General features: G+C 39.8%; 1 protein-coding gene across 3 annotated transcripts in view; it reads left to right on the top strand.

The window, feature by feature from the left end:
* Positions 1-8,262, top strand: part of STIM2 (stromal interaction molecule 2) — a 135,801-nt gene extending 127,539 nt beyond the window's left edge. For all 3 annotated transcript variants that reach the window (XM_087827903.1, XM_087827909.1, XM_087827911.1), the window contains 2 exons: positions 1,351-1,624; positions 6,599-8,262. In XM_087827903.1, coding sequence (XP_087684029.1) covers positions 1,351-1,624; positions 6,599-7,076 — 752 coding nt within the window. In that variant the 3' untranslated portion in view covers positions 7,077-8,262. The remainder of the gene's footprint in view (positions 1-1,350; positions 1,625-6,598) is intronic.
* Positions 8,263-17,407: the final 9,145 nt, after the last annotated feature.

Below are 17,407 nucleotides of genomic sequence, written 5' to 3'. Positions count from 1 at the left end.
TAGTGTAGGATGAAATAAGCCTTTTCATAAAAGGGAAGAGATCTGTGTCCACTGAAACGCAGTCCAAGGGTGGAGGGGGTTTTTGTTTCTATTGTTTTTTATCTGTTTCTAGGTTTGATTTTCAGCATTGATTTTTAAATGCTGATGAGTAATAGAAAGGATGAAAATAAATGCAATGGAAGGGATAACCAACAGAGTAAGGTCCTCGTGCGTGGGGTGGAGAATGGGACGGATGAGTGGGAGGAACAGCATGTGTGAACTAGAGGGGTAGAAACGTGCTCAGAATCTGAATTGCCTGATGTCTTGATTTGTAATTTAAAAATGGAGCATTCTGAATGATGGCAAGACAACGCGTGAGAGGGGTTGGTGGAGTAGAATAGAGGTAAATGTCTCGTGAGAGGAGATGAGATTGCTCAAGCTGATGAAAGGCTGGGTGGATTGGTAAGGGAATGACCAGGAAGTGACTACTGATGTGGAGGTAGAGTATTCCCATGGCTTACTACAGTGAGCTTCAGGAGCAGCACTTTTTATACAAGGGTGTAGGGGTAAGGGTTTACAGACAAGGTTGGTTAGTGAGGAGGCCGCCGACCTGATGTTCGGATGTATGTGAGGTCTACAAGAATGAATAGCTACAGTTTGAGAAGGTTGTTCTTAGGAGAGCTATGCTTCAGTTACAGCAAAGAAATGGAATGGCCTTTCAGTAAAGATAGTAGCATGTAAGGGGAGTTTGTATGCATGAGCCTAGACTGAGACTGGTAGCAGAAACAAGATGATCTAAGACTTGTAGCTAGTTCCACAATAATCAGTGTTCAAGAAACAGGTTTTGGTCTGACCTCTGGGTAAGTAGCTGTGAGAGTATGAATGCAGTATTACAATGATCTTTGACTTAAAACTTCCTGAAGTTAAAACAAATTGCACTGTCTCAAGATATCCGTTGAAAATCCAACCTATTTTTTACTGATAATTTTCTTGCAACAAAGCACTGTTTCTTATAAATGTGCTATATTGATTTTTAAATGTAAGGATTTGTTGTCTTGGGTAAATTTTTAGATCTTTTTGGGTAGCAGTGTCAAATTTTATATTTAAGCCTCATTTGTTTATGTTCATTTCTCTTTATTTTTAGACCTGTTTTAATTTTTGTTACATTTTATTTTTTATTTCTTAACTTGCCTGAGGAGGAGTAGAGGTGATGGAGAATGGTAAAATGGTTCAGTTGCTTACTTACTTCAGTAAAGGTAGATTAAATGGTTACATATAGTAACATCGGTTCTCTTTTGTGTGTAGTTATAGTGTGTGTAAAGGAATATTGGATATTATAAGCTTTTTTATTTATTTATGCTTGCTTTTTAGGGACCATGGCTAAACCTGCTGGATCATTAGCCAGAAGCAGTAGCTTGTGTCGCTCTCGCCGCAGCATCATGCCGTCCTCACCGCAGACCCAGCGGGCTCAGCTTCCTGCACATGCTCCTCACCCATCCCACCCTCGGCATGCCCACCATCCCCAGCACACACAGCACTCGTTGGCTTCCCCTGATCCAGATATCCTCTCAGTGTCCAGTTGTCCTGCTCTCTATAGAAGTGAAGAGGAGGAGGAGGCCATTTACTTTTCTGCTGAAAAGCAATGGTATTGGCAACAAATAAACTACAGTATCTGTTGGGCTGAGTGTGTGGGAGGTGGGGGTGGGGTGGGTAGAAGTGGTGTGTCTTACTAGTTTTCTGTTGCTTCATAAGAACTTACCACAAACTTAGTGGTTTCAAACAACACCCAATTTTTAGCTCTCAGTTCTGTATGCCAGAGTCCAAGCTCGGCTGTGGCTGGGTTTTCTGCCCAGGGTCTGTCTGACAAGGCTAAAATCAAGGTATTGGCTGAGCATTGCTCTCATGCAGTTTTGGGGCCCCTTTAAAGCTTCAGTGGAAGAATTCAGTTCCTTGGGGTAATAGCACTGAGGTCTAGGTTCCCGTGCTGGCTCTCAGCCAGGGCTGCTCTCAGTTCCCAGAGGCTACCTGCTTTTCCTTGTATGTGGCCTCCGTCTTCAAAGCCAGCACAGAGAATTTCCCTTCTGACAAATCCTTCTTTTGTTTTGAATCTCTGAATTCTATCTCTGATCTCTGGACCCAAATTTAAAAGGCTCACCTTGGTAATAATCTGTGTTAAGGTAGATGGTTTGTGGCCTTCATTACATCTGCAAAATTCCTTCTATGGAAGTGTTTGAATAGCTAACTGGAAGATGCCTGTGTACAGGGCTAGGAATCTGGGGACTGTCTTAGATTCTGCCCACTACAGACAGAGGTAGATATTTTGAGATACAGACTTTAGAAGAGGCCATAGTACCCAGTTGACTCAAGTCTCCAAACATAGACTTGTCTTACAAACAGTTTTATATGTAAAATATAAAGGCATGAGCTTAAATATATTTGAGCACAAAGAAACATTAAGTATGGCTGAGTTTTTAAAATATTTGTTGTTTCTTAATGATTTATTGTTATGTGCTAGCACATGGTGGTAGTAAACAAGAAGTAACAGATGCTAGAGGTTTAAGAAAATGTGGGGAACTTAAAGGAAGAATTTATATTCATAACAGTTTTTTTCTACAAAATGGCATAGTGGCAGGGTGTGCTAGTCCAGCTTAGGGACCCCAGTGCTCCATAAGACCTGTGCTATGGAGGATCTCTTTCTAAACCACTGTCCTCCTCTGAAGCAGTATTGTTAGACAGAAAAACCTGTGTTAGTTTCTGCTTTGCCACTTAATAGCCGTGTGGCCCCAAAGTCTTACTGTCCTCGTCTGAGCAACAAAACCAGATGAAATGCATTGCATGCTCTCCATGATCCCATGTAGCTGTCATGGGATTCTTTAGTTGATGCCATCATCAAATAATTATTTTCATACATAATTGTTTCATTTACTAATGAAAGTAAATTTTATGATTAGCAAGTGAGCATTATAGCATATTCCTAAGGAAATAGTCCAGGTTTTGTATTCTCCTTGCAATTGGAGAATTAGCTACTTTGTGTAAGCTTTGCAATATAACTTTAGTCACCAGCAGAATGGCTTTACTGACAAAACTCATTTTGTATGGCTTATGGAAATTAGTAGGAAAATTCAGAGCTGTGCTTTCCAGTAGAATTTTTTGAGTTGATGGAAGTTTTCAGGTCTCATTTCCAATAGCAACATCAAAAATTCACAGCTAACTAAGAAATATGAGCAGAATTTGGAGTCAGAAAACTTTTTCTCCTCCCTATTTTCAGTCTCTTAAGTTGAACCACCAGAACCCTTACAAAATAATAACACTTATTATTTACTGATTTTTTTAATGACCTATGCATTATGCTATATATGCTCATTTAAACCTCACCTTGAGTTGTCTCGTTACACATGCATTAAACTTATATGTGGGGGAAAAGAAATAGAAAAATGACATAAATGGTACACGTAATTAAGTTCAACATTCAAAAGAATATATGCTCTAGAAAAGATGGAAGATATTAAGGTGTACTCTACCCACTCTCCAGATCTGAATAGTTAAGCGGAAGATGCAGCACTTTAGATTATTTGTTTTGGAATTAGAATATTAGAACTAGAATTATTGTTAGGGAGTAATCAAATTCTCTTGCTTTCACAGGAACATTCAGACCTGTTTAAAGTAAGTGATTTGCCCAAGATTGTACAGATGATTAATGGCAGGACCAGGACAGTGTTCCTCATTACTTAGACCTTCGGGACCAGTTTTTGAAATATTTTTAACCTACCTTAGAATTTCACACAGAGTAGCTAAACCATGTAGCAAAATAGAAAGTCAATAAAATAGCCCGGCCGGGTGTGGCGTAGCAGTTGAGCATCGACCTAGGATCCAGGAGATCATGGTTTGATTCCTGGTCAGGTGACGTGCCCAGGTTGCGGGCTCGATTCCCAGTTGAGGGCATGCAGGAGGCAGCGGATCAATGACAACTCTCTCATCATTGATGTTTCTCCCTCTCTCTGTCTCTCCCTCTCCCTTCCTCTCTCTGAAATCAATAAAGATATATATTTTTAAAAATTAATAAAATAGTAACGAAATCAGCTTTTGGCTCAGAACTCTGAACAGCTTCAGGGAACAATGAATGATATGTTATTCAGTTAATGGACATGTACTCCAAAGGAAGCCTTACAGAAAAGTCCCTACCGGTAGATTTTTGAGTCATTTTTTCCTATCCGAACTGCCTCTCTCCCTCTGTTAGCACTGCCCATTATCAGATTGTAGAAGTGTTGGAAAATTATGCAGTACGTGTAGCTGTATTATATGAAAGCATTTTTAAGTCTTTATTTGCCCAAGGGATTTTGTACCATCTTGAGAGCTTGTAATGTAATAAAGACAATCTTCACATACCTGTGTGAGTAAATACATAGAAATGACTAAAAACATTCAGAAATCTAATATATATCTAAAATATAGATGTTAATATGCATATCAAAGTAATAAATATGTATATCAACATGAGTAATTATAGTAACCATAGGTCATCCAAGGTGAGAGCTCATTCAGTTTCATTCATTCTATAAATATGAATTTAGTCTGCTGTGTGCCATGCACTTACTAATAACTTGAGCTGCCAAGACAAGTGAGACAAGGTCCTGTCCTAGTTCTAGCTGGTAGATTATGAAAATATGTATTCTTGCATTTCTATTCTGTCTTCAGCTCCCTTCCTTCTTCCACCTTATTTCTTTTGCCTGTTATTTTTACCTTGACTTGTACTTTCAAATTTCTTAATCATTTTTTTCATAGAGTGAACAAACAATATTTGTGCCAGGCATGGTATGTACAAAACCAAATAAGACATGACCCCTATTCTTTTTTTTTTTTTAATCCTCCCCTGAGGATATTTTTTCCATTGATTTTTAGAGAGAGTGGAAGGGAGGGAAGAGGGTAGGGGAGAGAGAGAAAAAGGAACAATGTGAGAGAGACACATTGATTGGTTGCCTCTCGCATGCACCCCAACTGGGACCAGGGATCGAACCTGAAACCCAGGTATGTGCTTTTGACTGGGAATCAGACCCGAGACCCTTTGGTGCTTGGGCCGATGCTCTAACCACTGAGATGCACCAGCAGGGCAACACAATCCCCATCCTTCAAGACTGACCCTTCCCTCTTCCCTCCCCTCCCCCCTCCCCCCTCCCCCTCTTCCATTCATTTATTACATATTTATCGAGTACCCACTGTAAGCTTGCCACTACTCCAGTGCAGAGAATACAGAAGTAATAAGACTCCGTGTCCTCATTAAGTTTCCTTTCTTCTGGGGAAACTGACTATGAACAAGTTAATATAAAGCATCATTTTAGGTAGTGTTAAGTTCTGGGATGCTAAACAAAGACAGGTAAAAGGAAAAGGAATGCTGTTTAGGTAGGGCGGTTAGTGGTGGCCTCAGCAACCTGACATGGAGAAGGAAGCCATGCAGAGATGTGGGGGAAGAAAATGAGGCACAGGAAAGAGCAGGTGCTAAAGCCCTTTGGGGTTCGCAGGATTGGCACATGGGAGGAACAAGGAGGAGGCTCTGGTGGCATGAGGGGGAGGGGTGTAGAAGGTGCAGCTGCAGGGCCTGCCATGGACATGATCACACAGGGCTTTGTGACTTTGGCAAGCACTTCGGATTTTAGCATGAGCTGAGAGGAAGCATTGGGAAATTCTGAGCACAGGATTGGTGGGTCTGACTGAGTCTTTAAAAACCACTTTGAAGGCTGTGTAGAGAAGTAACTAAGAGGTAGGATCAAGGACGGTAGCAGGGAGACCAGTGAGGAAGCTATTGCAATGACTGAGGCGACTCCTGGTGGTTCAGGAAGAGGGATGGCAGCAGTGGGGGAGCAAGGAGTGAGATTTGAGGTGTGTTTTGAAGGAATGGCTGATAGCACTTCCTATATGTTGGCTTTGGGGTTATGAACTTTATTTTTCCACTCCTCTGTATTCCTCTTCTCTCTTCGCTGTGGAGAAAGGGGGGAAATTGTAGAGGAATAAGCCTGTGAGAATTTACTGAATATATACTTTCTAAAAAAATAGCATTATATCATTGCCTTCCCCCTCCCATTCACTTGCCCACCCTATTGTACCTCAATTTTCTTTCCCTTTTTTAAACTTGGGAGAATTTATGCTTTCCCTTGGTATATTTATTTCTTTCTTCCTCAGGAAACTATATTTCATTAATTTAATGACTAAAAAAATTAAAGGAACAAGCAGTGACTAAAATTAATCTTTTCAAATATATAGTGTTGACTGATTTAGGAAGAAAAATACTCAGTATTAAAACAATACAAAAGTAGCTGAAATAATAAGAAAAATCTGCAAAATTTAAGCATTTTCATTTCTCTAACAAAGCAAGTATAATTTAAGTTATAATGTTTCTTAGATTGGTAGATTGCATTATTATAATTTATGTTAAAAATTAAACATTAAGTTTTGAAAAGTTATTTTAACTAGTAATGTTCTAATTTTGTTGAAAGTGTATAAATTTTATCATTTTCCCCATTTACATTATGATAGATAAAATGATGGAAGTTGTTTTAGTTAGAATGTTTGCTGTAACTCTTAACGTATTGATTTAAAATTTTACCTTTGCCTCTATCTCATTTAGGGAGGTTCCAGACACAGCTTCAGAATGTGACTCATTAAATTCTTCCATTGGAAGGAAACAGTCTCCTCCTTTAAGCCTTGAGATATACCAAACACTGTCTCCTCGAAAGATATCAAAAGATGAGCTTTCTCTAGAGGATTCATCCAGAGGAGATTCACCCATAACTGCAGAGCTCTCCCGGGGTTCTCCTGATTGTGTAGGTCTGACAGAAACTAAGAGCATGATCTTCAGTCCTGCAAGCAAAGTGTACAATGGCATCTTGGAGAAATCCTGTAGCATGAACCAGCTTTCTAGTGGCATCCCGGTGCCTAAAGCTCGCCACCCATCCTGTTCCTCAGGTGGCAACAACAGTAAACCAGTGCAAGAAGCCCCAAATGTTGCCAGGATAAGCAGCATCCCACATGACCTCTGTCATAATGGAGAGAAGAGCAAAAAGCCATCAAAAATTAAAAACCTTTTTAAGAAGAAATCCAAGTGAACTGGCTGACTTGATGGAATTCCATTCAAGTAGCATCTTTAAACTTTTATCTCTACCCTCTACTCCCCTTTTTTTGTTTTAATTTTAGGAATGTAACTCCATTGGGGCTTTCCAGACTGGATGCCATAGTGGAATGTCCTTAAGGGCAACTGTCTACTGTCTGCTTATTTAAATGACTATATAATCAATCGTCAAGCCAGTCATTACTGAAAAATTAAGAGATGAGACAGTTTACAGTCATTCTGCCTATTTATTTCTGCTTTGTTCTTAGTAATGTATATACAACATTTGTTGAAAGCCACTATGGACTTACAAGCTTTAATGGACTAGTAAGCCAGCATGGGCTTGCAAAAATTTCTTGTTTACCAGAGCATCTTCTTATCTTTCCACAGAGCTATTGACATCCTGGACGAAATAACTTACAAGAAGTAAAACTAATTGCACTACTGTTTTCCAGACTGGAAAAAAAAAATCTCTGCAAGTGAAACTGTATAAAGTTTATAAAATGACTGTGGATAGGGGACTGTTTTCACTTTTAGATCAAGTGGGTTTTTAAGTAGAACCTAGCGTTTCTAATTGACTTGATTTCTGGAAATGAAAACCCATGCTTTTATTATGGGAAGCTTCTTTAAATGCATTTAATATTACAAAGTTTCAAGTCCTGCTGTAAAGATCATGTTGTTTTGTTTTTCCCAGGGCTTTCACTGTGATTTACTGCATTGCAGGCTGTATGATAAAATATAAATAATTTAAATAGAGAAGGCTCTTTATTCCTTAGGAAAGTAGAAGAGTTAAAACTTGATCGGAGGACTTAAAACATTCAAAAGCTTAAACCGAGGTTGGGGATGTGGGGATTCAGACACTTGTTTACAGACTTTGAATAACTGCAAAGGATTTATGGTTTGTGAAAAATTTGTACTGTGGAGAAGATAATAAATTGGAGACATTATTGTTTGGGACTGTGCTGATTTTTGTTAATAACACTCCCCTAAAAACACTACATGTTTTCTGGAGAGCTATGTAAGCTATCTTGTTGCTTATGCAATATAAGAAATCACGATGTTTTGGAAGTAAGTTGTCAACAAATTTCTTTCTATTTTATATTGTTTGTCATATTTTTATGTAGTTTGAAATGTTAAAATGTTCTAATACCAAGATTAACAAATATAAATTTATGGTGCATTTAGATTGTGTTGTATTAATTTGTAAAGTTTGGGGTTCATTAAACTGATAGGTTATTATAAGGGTAGTTTTTACTGTGAAGATTGTCACATAGAGCAACAAAGTACATTGTCATCTGGGGAGTTTCTGCTTAAAACACTTCTTTTAAAAATTCAGTCATAAATGACCTAGGTAATACAATGTGGATGGATGTTTGGGTGAGCAACTGATACATACTAGCTAGAATGGTTTTTCAGCATTATGACTAAAATACAAAATGTTCAACCCAGTCCTGTTTAGATGGAAATGCTGATTGATAAACAAGAAGTTTATTTGAGATTTGCTCCAAAGAAATAAGAATATGAACAGTTTCCTGAAGTCTCCTATAAAGCGTGATTGTTCATTCTTTTTGATGCTATTGTTAAAAACCATGAAGGTCTTGATTAATACTTCTATACATGGATATTTATATTTTTAATTGGGCTGTAAGGGTAAAAAATTGATTGACTGGAATGAACATAGTGTTTTGGACTAATTATAAGGTAAGATCACCTGAACAGGCAAGAGTTGAGGAGCATAGTCTCTGAAGCTGTTTATGAAGAGGACAGTTCTGCATAAAGAGTTAAAAAGCATTCTGGGAAATTTCTTCAGAAAGAAGGGAATACCTTATCTTTTTTCTCCTTCTTATAACCAGACAGACGTTCTTCCCTTTGAAAGCTGCAGAAGGGATGAGATAACTATAGTTTGCTGGATAGAAAAGGTAAGAGCCGCTGGAGATGGAGTGAAGCTGGGAGGAGTGGCTGCAAGTGCTCCCAGCAAGGCCCGCTGCTGCTTGTTGAAGGTTAGAGGGGAATTCTCGATCAGGGCACCTGGATGGTAGGACTTGGGGTGGGGTGAGGGCGAGGCTGGCTTAAGGACAGCGTGCGCCGTCATACATCAGGGAATGTGGTGTTTGTGCTAAATTTCACACATTTATAAACAAGTTCAACCAAGAGATACTACTTTGTGTTTCTTGTAATATTTAATATGGATTAGTACAAAGCTTTCTATTTGTAAATTCAACAGGAAGTAATTGTTTTGGAAAGAAAATTTTGTATTACATCATTTACACATGAAAAATTAGGCATTAATATACATTTTTAAAATGATCCATTTGTTACCTTATTTTAACCTTATAAAACCATGGTGTTTTCCTGATTTTTAAAGCAGTATCTTCCTTACTATAAAAAACAATTCATGATAGAAAGTACAAAGAAGAACCTTGGCCTGTGTGACTTGGTTGGATGTTTTCCCATGCACCAAGACATTGCCAGTTCAATTCTTGGTCAGGGCACATGCCTAGGTTTCGGGCATGATCCCTAATAGGGGAAGTGCAGGAGGCAGCCAATTCAGTGTTTAGCTCTCACATTGATGTTTCTCTCCCTCTCCCTTTCTCTCTCTAAAAATCAATTTTAAAAAAAGTATAATGAAGAAAATCAACAGTAAACAAGTAAAATTTTGCCCAAATAATTGTTTTTACTATTTTGGTATATTTTCTGCTATATCATTTTTTATATATTGACACTATATATATATTTATATATATATATATATATATATATATATATATATAATTTCATATACTTTTTCATTTAATATAAGCAGTTCTCCAGTATCATTCTTTATGAACATTTTGATGATTATAATATGCCATTATATGGATTAACCATAACCTCTTTAACCATTTTTTTATTATTAATCATTAGGCTGTTTCCAAATTTTTGATATGTGGACTAATAGCATTTAACCTTTATTGAGCACTCCATGTGCTGTGCACTGCTCTGTACACATTCTCATTTAATCTTCACACCAACCTTGTAAGGTAGGTACCTTTTTTCCTTTGATTTTTAAAGTCACCATTTTACTGATGACAAAACAGCCTAGAAAATTAATAATTTACTGAAGGGCCACGTAGCTAGTAAGTGGTAGAACCATGTTGTTAACTTCCAAGTTATATCACATAAATTCTAATCAACATTGTGAATCCTTAGAATATATATATTTAGGAGTGTATATATATTTAGGAGTGTTAGGTAGGTTATGTTTATAAGTATGTATGTATCGATGTATACACATGCAGAGCGTCACATACATACCTTGAGCGTAACTATTTTTAAGGTTCCTTATCCACAGAGCCATGTTTATATTTCACCCAACACTTGAGTACATGAGCACCCTTTTGCTTCACACTGTTATTTCTGAGTTACCATTTGGTTAAAACTTTGCTAATTTAATAGGTAAGTAATGTCTGGTATGGTTGGGAATTTTTCATGTTACGTTTTTTTTTCATTTCAGTTAATTGTTTATTTGTATCTTTTGCCCATTAAGTTCTTAGAATCCTACTCTTTTTCTGAGTCTTTTACACAGTCTTTCAAATGTAGCTATTCTTGTATTCTTTATTTACCAACTAAAACAGTGATTTTTTTAAAAATTATGTTTTTGTTTTTTTTTATTTTTTTTTGAAAAATCAAAGAAAACCTAGATTTAATAAGTTATTGATCTCCTAATTTTCGGCTTTGAATGAGAGAGTAGATTTCCCCAAAAAAATTACAGGTAAGAGACTCTGCAGAATGCACTTAATTTATTCAACAAACATTTTACTAGCTTATTATGTACCAACCATCATGAGAAGCCCTGGAGGTATAGAAACCAATGCGACAGACTGATGCCCTAAGGAACTCGATATCTAATAGAAGACAGAGCAAAAATCCTTGTGATAAGGGTAGTGATAGAAATGTAAACCAAATGTTGGGAGGTGGGAGCTAATGGGGGAGAGGGATTGTATAGCTCAAAAGTGTTTATTAAATTAAGGATAATTTAAAGGTACTTATTTGCTGAAGATGTAGAGAGATTTGCTATGGCTGAAACATATAACCGGGAGCAAGTTAGTTTTAGGGCTTCTACTAACTAGTAGTCTAGTTATAACAAATGAGCTTGTGGTTCCTGAGTTCCAGCAAAACACTTTGTAATAGCTGCGAGGGTGCTCATTTGAGGTAAGTTGTTTACCAGAGAGAAGCACAGCATTTGAGCAATCCCACATAAGCCCTGATAGTACTGATAAAAGACTGTTCCCTACCCCACATCCCCAGCCCTAAGACAGAACAGCCTCTGTTAAGGGAGACACTCCTTCAGATGTAGCCTCATCCTGACTTGAGTGAATTGGTATCAAGTGGGCTTCTGGCCAAGGTTTGGAACTTGAGCTCCGTCCTGTGATTAGGATTACCTGAAGCTGTCTACAGGTCTTCGAAGTGGCCCAAGGGGTCCTCTCTATGGTGTGTGCTGTAGCCCAGAAAGGACATGGTGGGGGGGGCTCAGTCCAGATCTTGCTATCTTACCAGTGTGCAGGGATTATACAGAAAGCCCAGGATCCTTTCACCAGTTAAAGAGTTCTGACTGCCAGGTTCTCCATTATTCTCAGTGTTTACCGCATATGTTTCAGTGTCTTCGTTTGCTTCCACAAATGAGAGAGCAGTGAGCTCAAGGTAAGGCAGGCAGTTGACTTCCACCTGGTGAGAGCAGCTCTGCAAGTGTGTCCCAGGGAATCAGCATTGCTCAGCCATTTAGATGGCCAGTCCCTGAAGCAAGGGCAGCACCTCTGCTTCCCCTCCCCACCTTTCCCCCAGTTTGCCCTGGCAAGTTCTAGTTCCCTGCAGAAGTGGGATTCAAGAAATCTTAGCTGGGTCGAAACTTCTTCCTCTTGCTTGATTGCCACATTTTAATTTCAAATAGCAGCCAGGCCCATGGTGCGGTTTTCTTAAGAATATCTTGTGTTTATTTCTTAAGGGCCACACCTTTCATTGAAGCATCAGTTGTAGAATGTCCACGTGGGCTAATTTTCCATGTGTGGGAATGCGGACTGCTGAAAATCTGCAGACCCATGGTTCCAGGGCGGTGGTGGCACTTGAAGGGATTCTAGGTAGATCGAAGGATAACACCACTTAGGAAGTAGAAACGATTTCTAGAATAAGAATGCAGCTTTTATGTTTTGTTTTTGAAATACCAGCCATTCAAGTTTGATTCTTTTCCGTGAAAAAGCTTTCTATTAACACAGGATGTGCATCTGTAGCCCAAAAGTACAGTGACTAGAAATTAAAAGAAAGGGGGGTTGGGGGGTAATAAAATGAAGCCTGGGTGCAACAGGAACTACTATACCAGAGGTTTGCCTTTGACCCATGAAGTAAAGGTAAGAAAACAAACCCGAAAATAGGACAGGGCATAGGTCCTTGGGAAAGGAGGGAAGGTACAGAGGGAAGAAGTGGCTTTATTGTCAAATCACCCCGTCTGGCCCATTTAATCCCTGAGTATCCGAGCTAATGTTTCTGGTCTCGCCTTCTTCAACTCTCATTTTATTACCTTCATCAAGCAAACTGAACCCAGGCTCACCCTCTTTCATCCTCATTGGTGAGCTTTCTTAGCCACATGATGGATTTCCTCTGATTAACATCTTTCTATGCCTCTCCATTCCCTGTAGGATAAAATATGAACTTAATAGCAACTAACAGAAGACTGATAGTCTGGGCCCTGCTCGCTCCTTCAGCCTCGTGGCTCGTCATTTTGATGTAACCTAACCATCTACACAGAACTTCGTGCAGTTTCCTGAATGAACCAGGCTGCTGCTTTTTCTTGGGATGCCCTCTCAGTTCTTGGGCCACTAACCCGAAACCTTTAACTCAGCTCAGGCATCTCCAGGAACACTTCCATACACATGCCCCCAGAGTGAATGTCCAGAACCTTGTGTATATTACACACTTGTCACATCATATTACAACAATCTGTTTTCCCAATAAACAACTACTTAAGTGCGTATCTAGCTGTCAACCCCTGAGGACTGACACTGCAGGCACTGAATACACCCCATGCCTCATGAATGTGTAAATGAATAGCACAGTATTGCTGCCTTCACTTTCAGGTTATTAAGGGCATTCACAAGTTTAATGGTTAGAAAACAGTTCAAGACTGTGGAGCAATACAAATGAGCATTGCATGCTGTCTTTTGATTGTCTTACATGGAGATTCTGGGGAAGGCGAGATCAAGGTGGCATGGGGTCATACGTTTTCTTTGTGAAACATATTCTCAGAGCTGGACTCTGATGAGTGTGATCTGAATACTAGTAGGAGAAACGTTCTTTGCTCTATGGAGTTGTGTGTTCTGTACTGCCATTCAGCCTCTCCAATCCTGGTGCTCTATCCCTCTCCTGAGCTCAGCGTTTAATGGCTATTTGGCGATTAATATGATTTCTATATTATAAGATCTTACTCTTTCAATAATTACATAGTGAGAACCGATAATGTGCTGAGTGCGGGGCATACAACAACAAAGATAAACGTGACCTACCTTGATGAACAATTCTGTAAATAATTAAATCGCCATGCTGGTTGTTAGTGCTATGAAGAAAAAGTTCACCAGCTATACGATTATTTAACTTGAAGGTCAGGAAGGGCCTTCCTGAGGATGCGACATCTGCGCTTAACCTTGCGGAATAAGGAGGAAACATCAGGAGGTGAACAGGTTTCTGAGTGGCCCTGGTGACAGTAACAGCGAGTGTAGAGAAGGCTGCAGGAGGGAAAGATGGATGTGTTCAGGAAAATGAATAAAGGTTCGTAGGACTGGATTGTAGTGAGGGAGCAAGATTGTGCAGTGTCTTGCAGGCAATATTTAAAATTTTAGACTGGATCCTGAGATCAATGGGAAGTCATTAAAAGGGTTAGGCATTGGAAAAATGATTCCCTTATTTATTTTACATCTCTTGTTTCTAGACAACTTGAGGGGTAAACACATTGTGGCTTATATATCCTTAAACTCCCCCTTAGCCCCGTCACTAAATTAGACACGCAGTAAATATTTAGCAATTTGCTTTCCAAATGGAGGAAGACAAGTATAAGGCTGAGAATTAGTAGGGTCGTTGAGGAGACACATAAGGACCCTAGAGAGAGAGTGGGGAGCAGTGGTAAGTAAAGCTAGCAGTGTGGTGGCCACCTTCAGTTAGAGGCTTTGTATTAGTCAGCTGGGGCTCAAACACCACAGACTGTGGCTTGAACAACAAATACCTCCCAGTTTTGGAGGGTGGAAGTTGAGGTCAAGATGCCCGAATGGTCCAGTGCCTGTGACTGTCTTCTTCCTGGCTTGCAGACAGCTGCCTTCTTTCTGTGTCCTCACATGGAGCATGTCTGTACGTGTGTGTGTGTGTGCATGGACGCATGTGTGCAAAGAGAGTGCTCCTGTGCTATAAAATTAGGACCACACTTTGTGATTGTATTTACTCTACCACCTTGGAGGCCCTATCTCCAAATACAGTCACATTGGGGGTTAAAGCTTCACAATGAACTTTGGGTGACACACTTCAACCTGTAACAGGTTTCACACTGTGAAGCTGCCAGAGCAGCAGTGGTTTTCACCAAGATGAATCAGTTGCACTAGGGGCTTCTCAAAATGGATATTTAGGTGACCTTTCTTGGGAGTTTCTGTTTGTTTAATTCTAGCCTTGGGACTCAGAATCTATATTTTTCAAAAGTCTCCTGAGATGATTCTGATTGTATCAGGGATTACTTAATTATATCTGCATTTCATTGCTAGCCTGTAAACCATGGGACTTCTCTCTTCTCTCCATTTGGAAAATATTTCACCCCCTCTTCCTACTTCCTCTGGGATTTTTTTTTCCTGATTAGAGAACTTTGAGAGAACCCAACATTTTCTAGGCCTGCACAGGGGAAGCAGATGGCCTTTCACTCTGTCCTCTGTATTATTTGTCCTGCCACAACTAATGGATTGTTAAACAAACCACCATCTTCCATACAGTTGGCTGGGCGGGTGCCAAGCACGCCTAACTTTCCCACAAGTGGATTGCAAGGCCTGGATTTGAAGGAGAGGAATGTGGGAGACATAGTTTGGACCTCGAGGATTTTAATACCATTGCATTTGGCTGTCAAGTCCCAGATAACAAAACTAAGCAGTGGCTCAAAAAAATCAGTTCATTTTTCCTCATATGACTGGATGTCCGAAGGAAGGCAGTTCAGGGCTCTGTGGTGCCACCAGAGACCAGGCTTCTGCACTGTCCACTTATCCACCCTGAGTTGCCAGATGGCCCGAGATAACTATGCCACCTCTGGTATCACATTCACATGCCAGGCAGGAAGAGGGGCAGAAGCGAAACGGCGTGTGCCAGTGGACGCCGCTGCAGCCTCCTTTTTTAGCTCATCAGCTAGGATGATGCCACATAGCCATCCTCAGCTAGAGGCTGGGAAATGAATGCTTTAGCATTTATTTGTTTGTTTATTTTTAGTATGCTGCTGTCCTCAGTTCTGATAAGAAAGAAGGGGGGTGGATTTTGAGTGAAGAATTAGGAACATCTGCCATAGGAACGAGCTGAATTCTCATTTCTAGCTTTACCTGGGAACTGTTCACTGTGTGTGTGTGTGTAGGGGGTGTCATTGGGTACTTGCTTGACCTTGAGATAAATTTTAAATTATTTTGAGTTTCTACCATGTGCCAGGAGCCATTCTAGATGCTGGGAATACAGCAGTTTAAAAAACAAAAGCCCCACCCTGGTGGGGTTTCCATTCTAGTAGGGGACACAGTAAACAAACGTAGGATGTAACATGTTAGTTGAAGGGAACAGGAAGTGCCCAAGTAGTGGTGGGTGAGGTGGTGGGTTTCCACTTTCAGTTAGTGCTCGGGAAAGACGAGTGTGAAGCCGATGGCATTTGAGTGATGACATGAAGGAGTGAGGGGCAGAGTCATGCAATTACCTGGACAAGAGCACTCGAGGCAGAGCAGGCAGAGCAACAGGTACAAAACCCTGGGTTCTTGTTTATTTCCTGTGTGTGTGTTGTGGATTCTCAATATTTTTATCTTAATTTCTTCATATGGACATTGGTACATATAATGTGCTACTTGTAAAAGAGCAACTCTAGGGGTACCTGGTGCTTCCTCCCCCTTTGGAAAAAACAAAACAAGGTGCCAGGATGTACATCTTGAGTAATTGTTAGGTGCCTTTTCCCACTTCCCTGCCTCTTCTGAATCCTGTTTTCTTATTGTTGTCTTCTTTTGGGGTCTACTATGAACATGGACTTTGGAGTCTTGATAGCTCTGAGTATGAGCCCTGACATTTCCTACCTGTGATACAGGGCAAATAATTTATCCTTTCAGAGCCTGTTTGCCCATCTAAGTCGAGATGTTAATGCCTCCTGTTATTGTCGTATTAAATGAGATGCTGTGTATGAGGCACTTATCGCAGCGCTGAGGACCTGTCAAGTTTCTCCTCTTCACTGTCTTTTTAAAATATATATATAATTTATTGATTTCAGAGAGAGAGAGAGGAAGTTGAGAGGGGGAGAGAGAGAGACATCAATGATGAGAGTCATTGATGGGCTGCCTCCTGCACTCACCCTCTGGGGATCGAGCCCGCAACCCGGGCTTGTGCCCTGACTTGGAATCAAACCGAGATCATCTTCTAGACCATAGGTTGTTGCTCAACTGCTGGGCTACGCTGGCCCGTCTCACTGTGTCTTTAATAACCTCTTTCCCATGGCTTTTGTTTGTTTGCTTTACATTGTGGAACAGGCTCAAATCTGTATTATCTTAAAAGAAAATGGAAACAAAAATCTTTAACTCTCTCTAGCTTTCATAGCTTATGCAAGAACCTAGGAAAGTAGTCTGTAATTTCATTCTCTCTCCCCCCTCCCCACGGTGTCCCCAAAATGTATACACACTTAACAGCCGAGAGCTCAATTTTGAAAATGAAATGCGTTTTAATCAACACTGCCTTTATAATTATTCAAAGTGTGTGCATACATTTTTTGGGACATCCTATATATATTTAAATGAGTCTGTGCCAAAGATTTATTAAACTCATTAACAAAGGACTCAGCAGAATGGTGATGCTGCTTCAAAGAAAATTTAAAAGATCAGGTATATAAAGCCATGGAAAGGATGCCGGACCAAGGTTGCTAAATTATATATACAATCAACCACGACTTCGGGGTTATAATGTTTCCATTTGCATCTTTCCAGGGACAAATTTCATTTTCAATCCTATTGAACAAGAACAGTTTACACTTCTGTTTTCTACAAGTTGAGCTTCTACCCTTAAAGAGTTGAAAAATATACTAAATAGTAAATAGCAAGTCAAATA

Source organism: Miniopterus natalensis, chromosome 1 (genome assembly GCF_054644295.1).
Source record: "Miniopterus natalensis isolate mMinNat1 chromosome 1, mMinNat1.hap1, whole genome shotgun sequence".
Classification (NCBI taxonomy): Eukaryota; Metazoa; Chordata; class Mammalia; order Chiroptera; family Miniopteridae; genus Miniopterus; species Miniopterus natalensis.
This window is presented reverse-complemented; position numbering and strand designations above follow the sequence as displayed.